The sequence below is a fragment of the Trachymyrmex septentrionalis genome, unplaced genomic scaffold (assembly GCF_001594115.1).
Source record: "Trachymyrmex septentrionalis isolate Tsep2-gDNA-1 unplaced genomic scaffold, Tsep1.0 scaffold20, whole genome shotgun sequence".
Taxonomy (NCBI): Eukaryota; Metazoa; Arthropoda; class Insecta; order Hymenoptera; family Formicidae; genus Trachymyrmex; species Trachymyrmex septentrionalis.
Genome location: NW_017305180.1, coordinates 7,025,987 through 7,032,745, shown reverse-complemented (window position 1 = coordinate 7,032,745; position 6,759 = coordinate 7,025,987). Strand labels below are relative to the sequence as shown.

General features: G+C 33.0%; 2 protein-coding genes across 2 annotated transcripts in view; one reads left to right on the top strand and one right to left on the bottom strand.

Moving 5' to 3' along the window:
- LOC108747669 overlaps positions 1-6,759 on the bottom strand; it is a 171,909-nt gene that overhangs the window by 83,438 nt on the left and 81,712 nt on the right. Inside the window, exon 3 of the mRNA XM_018485281.1 lies at positions 761-892. Within this exon, the coding sequence (XP_018340783.1) occupies positions 761-892 (132 nt within the window). The remainder of the gene's footprint in view (positions 1-760; positions 893-6,759) is intronic.
- LOC108747666 (facilitated trehalose transporter Tret1-like) overlaps positions 1-6,759 on the top strand; it is a 54,794-nt gene that overhangs the window by 24,529 nt on the left and 23,506 nt on the right. The gene's annotated exons all lie outside the window — the stretch shown is intronic.

The window sequence follows — 6,759 nt, the reverse complement described above, 5'->3', positions numbered from 1 at the left end:
AATCTTTCTCATTTAAAAACTATTATAGCTTCGACATTTTGGTATTAGGATTTTCGTCTCAAAACGATCTCAGGAATCTGCTATTAATGCGAAATCTAAGACATCCTGTATACGTATAATTCAAATAAAAGACATTAGCTGATAATTGTCAAAATTGGTCTCAAGATGATTTTAACATGTAGTTAAAATCGTATGTTAGAAGAGGACTTTTTCATCCTTTTTTCACGATAATGTTCATGTTTCTGAACAACACATATATTGATTATTTAAAGATTGTGCTCTCAAGAAGCAATCATGATTGTACAATGTAATTATAAACATATCAATGCAAAGAGATACTGCTTGCTATCGTAAATTTTGGTTAATTACTTTAAAGTTAAAATTGAATAGTTCTATCCTATATTGAAACCGCTAAAAGAGATCACGAAATAATTAGTTATTATCTCAACAAAAATATTAGTTATTAAATCAACACTTTTACAATATTCAATACAGTGAATGACAATACAGGAAATGAAAGCGATGCATTCTGTTCGTATCGCTCAACTTTCATTGTCAATCAATATGAAAGAGAACAGAGAATTCTCGAGTATCTTGATTCGCTTATTTGTGTAATCGCCAAATTGTTTTTGCTCTTTGATAACTGCTCAAGTTGATCAAATGATAATTGTTTTTCGTACTGATTGATTTTCCGATATAGCCATAAAGATGTGTATTATTTCGAGCGCAAGAAAATTTAAGGAAAGCAAACAAGACTTACCCAGCAGCGCCTGGAAGAGTCTGCTCTTGAAGATACGTATAACGCGCTCGATGGCTAATCGCAGCTGCTTGTCTTGTGGTCTTGTCAGCTTAGCATGGTAATCTTCAAGGAGCTCCAGAGCTCGGTGAGCTTCTAAACACAGAGAAAAGATAGATGGATGATAGATGAGAGAGAATCGGTAGAACAGTTTAGTTTCACAATACATAAATATAATTTCGTTGCCATTCATCAAACTTGATCAACTAAACCGCGGGATTCGATTTTATTGAACACTTTGTCGTCACTTCACTATTAGCTATTTCCTTCATTATCACTACCATCGATACGGTACTATTTATCACGCTAATTGATTAACCATATTTGTGAAGCATTACAAATCTGATGTAATTGAACGTAATTTGATGCAATCTGTACCTCCCTCCAAAGCCCTCGCTTTCACACGTTTCATTAATTAAACATCTGTCAGTGGACATTAATTAGTGAAGTGTATATTATCGATATTACACTTTCCATGCATCTAACTCTGGGATTTTAAATTACATTATAACCAGAAATTTCGACATAAAATTTCAAGGCTCGCGGTGTGCACAAGCGATGAAAAATTGAAAATGGAACCGGATTGTGTATGAAATTGCGAGAGGAAATACTATAGACGCATTTAATCTGCGAATATATAGAAAGAATCAAAATAACGTGATAACACGCATCAATAATTGAAATCTTTGGATAAGTAAATAAAAATGTTTGTCCATATAAAATATTATTTAAGTTTAAAGTATTAAAAAATAATACTAATAAATATAACGAATATTCGACCGAGGACTTGTACGCGATTTTCTTAATTAAACATGGCGTTTAATATCCAATCTTTTAAGTAGAAATTCTTCTCAACATTACTTATTTTAGACGTATATATGATATTGGAAAACAGCGATATATTGCACCTAGTAAACGAAAATTTCTCAGTTACGCGCCATATACCTTTTACACGCACGAAGATCGAATTCAACCTATTTTCGCCATTTTCCTCTTCCTGCTAGCCATCATAAACACCGTTCCTTTCACCTCTTCGCCGGTGTGAGAGAGAATGAAAGTACGAAACCATTTGGAGGGTGAAACGACTCGAAAATCTCGTGTAACGGTGAGTGCAAGTCAAGAACAAATAACGGCAATTGCATCAGTTTTCATGGCAACACCACCGATGCAACAGCTTCTTTGCTCTGTTGATCTCCACTCTTTCTGCGAATGCGAAAAGTGCTCTCATTGCACATATAACTATATGAATTGTTGATATGATTGTATAGATGCTAACATGACTGAAGACAATACGAATAATTCAATGAATTATTAAATCAACAATTGTTATAATCAAAAGTATATTTGAGGAAACTTTTAAAAAACGCTGAATATTGCCATAAATTAACCGTAATACGGATTAATTATAAATTTTATTTTTTTTTATTTGAAAAAAAATCCACTTTTTTATAGATATTGGAGAAGTATTTGAAATTTTCTTATTAAACAAAGATTTTTAATTGTCAGAATTTGTACATGCATTTCATTAATCAAAAATGAAAAAGTAAATTAAGGAACAGATAAAAAATATAAGATTTCTAAGAAAAATGATAGAAAGCAGAATCACCTCAAATAAATTTATTAAGAATAATTGTGAATCTGCAGATAGCAAACATACTAATAATCTCATCGTTTGTAAAAAAGTAGCATTATCAATGACGGCCCACACACTTGTTGATTCGCATTATCGTTCGTAAGAACGATCGGGATTTCTACAAAATAAATTTCATATCTATCTGACGATTTGAATCCTTTTCGATCGAGAAACGGATATTCCATTAACAAAAGAGACTGCAAACAGACGTCCAATCGGATGATAATGCATCTTTGTTTTCTCACGATTTTTCACTTCGTTCCCATTTTATAATTCGGGATAAACACTTCAAACTCTGTCGACAGATGTTTTTTTCTACATTAGAAATATCTGATAAAAACGATAAGAAAGAGAGAGAGAGAGAGAGAGAGAGAGAGAAATAAAAGAAGCTACCCTTATGAGACAAATATCGAGTTTTACTTCAAGCGATCTTATTAAGATTCATAAAACTCAAATTAAAAATTTTTTTTAGAAAAATATAAAATAATTTTAATTACATTTATTATATACCAAAACTGTTTTATATAGCAATTAAATACAACTTTTTTTCCTTTTTTTTTAAATACAATTAATAGGCAATATAATTATAAAATATAAAAAGAAAATATCACCCCGTTATTTTAAATTTTTTGTGTCAATACATTTACATCTTTTAAGAAAGCATCAAAACTTGATTTAAAAGAACGTGTTTATGCGATAAAGAAAACATAAAGTAAAAGATGTTTCGATTTTTATTTTCTAAATACATTCGTTCGCGTATGCGTACGCGTGTTCGTTCGCTGCATTTCCTAAAGGCTCTTTATACATTCGTAGATTTATCGCAAAATATTGGCTAGATATTTTTCTCGAAGCATAATTCTTGAAGCACGTATCACATGTAAAAAAATATCCGTGCAACAGAATATCGATTGGTGTATTACATTTTAACACAAACTATTTCCTTTGCAAATTTCGCAATATTTATATCACGAGAATATGAGAAAAGCGCGTCCAAAATCGCGCGTTATTTAATTAAAATTATTTAATGTTATGCTGCGATCTGCGCGCAAAATGGAGAAAAAGCGAAAAACAGTGCGACTCGCATTTAATTAGTGATATTACAAGAAAGTGGCATTGGTGCCACTGCGAAAAATTCACCGCTTCAACGAGAGAGAGAGCTTCCAAGCCTGGAATACGAGCTAACCGATTATACGAAAGAACGAGGAACATGTTCCGATCTCATCTGTGCATGCTTCCGCGTGCGAGGGTGCAGATGTGCAAGATCGGATGAAGCATGAGAAGGTATAGGAGGAACGAAAGGAAGGGAAATTTCTTGGTCGCTAATAACACGGCAATGGGCACGTCATCCACTTTCACAAGAACGACAGCGAAACTATGCCAAGTATGGCCGTTTATCCCGGCTTTATGGTTCATCCGGCTGCATGTCGTGCTTCGTGAATTATAACGCCGTATCTTTTTACGAGACGCGTTACTGCGCTCGATTTTCACAAGCACGAGGCGAATGAGCTGGTCACGGTCGTGAGGGAATCATGTTCACCAAGCCCTTTATAGTCCCCATTGTGCTGAACCTGCATTAAGAAATGGATACGTTTTCCTCAGCGCTTGTCGAGTTCATCCCGTCACGTCACGAGAGACGAGTATAATACAGAAGACGACGTGTAGTGACCGCAATTATCATTCATACATTGGAAAAATATTATTCTATAAACTTTTCTTGCGAAAAAATAGCAAACAAATTGATTAAATGCACAGTAATTTAAAAAAAAATGAATCAATGATGCGAAAACTATTCATATAATTAAGCGAAAGAAGAGGGTCATATACCTAGTCAAGGCGGGTTTTGGTGTTTATAATAATATTTTTGTGTGAATTTTACAATTTCTATAGTTCAAGCAAACTGCGCGTCGATTAGTTGTCAATTTTAAAACACAGCACTAAATTAAAGTTGAATTATATAATATGTATCACAAATTAAATGGACAAGGAATTTAATATTACTGATGCTGACAAACATCTTTAAAATAACGTAAAGGATTTATTATAAAATTATTATAAAATCACATAAAAATATTATTAGATATCAAAACCGTCTTAATCGAATATGACCTCTTCTTCGCTTAATTATACAATGATGTGAATAAAATGAACAACATTTAGTCTTGTTCACATAAACAATGTATATAAATAATGTATATAAACTCTTAATATTTATGTTACCTAGATGAGAATCTGTAACTTGACTATATACGTATACAAATTTCGTGTACAAATTTCATATAAGAGTCGATTCTAATACAAAATTATAGGTCACATCTAATCTAGTTTATGTTTCAATTCAAAGTTTGATCTCTTCTCTCTGTAAGGCGATGGGCGCCAGAAGAGCGACACGCCGTTATTTTCGTCTTTCATTACGCTTACACAGTTCGCACGCAATAATTAAAGGGAACCCCTCTACGTTCGTCTAATTAAAGCGCGATAATTATTTAAGCAAATTACGAGCAGTTTCCTTCGTTTCGTAACAAAGTACGACAAAAGTCGTCGACGAACGAATAACAATGATTTCATTCAACAGCTATGTTATACATAAAGATAAATATTAGAAGAGAACATCGAATTTATATGTTATCTTGAAACTTAATGATCTCAATAAATGTATCTTTTTACAGAACTACACTATTAAATCTGTAGTATAAAATTTAATTTAACGTCGCCACTGCTTCTACTCAATATCGTTATTTATTATATATTAAAACAGTGATTATATTTGACTCTCTATCGTGTCAATTTGACACTTTTTTTATTATATAGTATCGAATTGACACTGTACAGGGTCAAATATAACCATTGTTTTGATAAAAAATAACGTTATATTTAATAGGACGCAGTGACGACTCACATTAGATTAAATTTGACACTATAGATTTAACATAATATATATACGCACATGTGTATGTGGGTCGAAACATTTATATACGAACGTCAACACTCTTCAACGCAATTTTATATGGCAGTAAATTCAGAATTCATCATTTTGGCAGGAAAAACGAACTATCGACTAACTGTCGAGTAAGGGCGTGGGCTAGAAATCTCGCCTACATACACTGCACCTGATGCACACATATGTATGTAGCTCGTTGAGATCCCACAGACAATTTCGATCACGCTTATAATTTACACGATAAACGTTACGTTGACGTAAACGAGAATCTTAATTAGCGATTTTTTTATGAATAATAAGTAACAAATAAAATTTGTGTAAAAAGAATCGCTTACTAAAATTGACTAAAACTGAAGTATCGAATAAAAAGTTGTGATATCAAACAAACATACACAACGCATACAAATTCTCTTTAAAAAAATAACTGAATTTTTTGATAAATTTCTTTCGCACCAGGAGAGTTATCCTATTTGTGTCCAACAATAAATGTTAAAATGTACAAAACATTTGCTGCGTCAATCGAGTATATGTAAATGAGAAAAGATGGTCATCTATCATTTACATTTATAAAACCATATATAAAGACAAATGGAACGATTGTCACGACGAAACTCGTGAAAAATGAGCCATGAAATATGCCAGAGAGATGGCCCGTGTAGTGTATTACCTCGTATACGCAGAATGTCGGAAAACGAACAAATGTTCTGTTAGTAGCACATCCCTAATACGTACGAGGGATGAAACTGCGAGACAAAAATATCGCAGATTGAATTGTTTACGAGTTACCAGGTCAAATTAAAGCTCACCGTATAAAAACAAAACTCGAACAATGTATCTACGCACAACACGGAAACCGAAGTAAACGCAGCTCTACAAAATGTGCATGCACGTTATTGTTTACAAAATAATTTCATGCGAGAAAGTCAAATTTCCGCGAAAAAAAAAGAAATCTAATCCAAACGATTTACAATCGTATGGAATCGGTGTTACACGCGAATTCGTAAAAGCACTTAATCCGCGATGCCATACTCACCATGATATCTAGTGCGCGTAACCGTGTAAACGAACAATCCGCGGAATACGAATTTTCCGAATTTGCGATCCACAAGGATAACGGCTAGCACCTACGGAATTATGTAAATTTCGAGTAATTGGATTCTCTCTCTAACCCCTTCTCTTTCCTCTCCACTTTGTGCGTGCCATGTTTGCAGGGATACGCACATACGTTATCACTGAACCAATGTTTAAAAAAAAAGAAAAAAAAAAAGAGAAATCGATTCTCCGTCAACAAAATACAAATTAAGCCAAATCATCAACTTGTTTGTCAAAGGTTTTATTCCGAAAAGTTTGCTTAGCTTTAAAAGTGTAAAAATTTATCCATTATTATAAAAC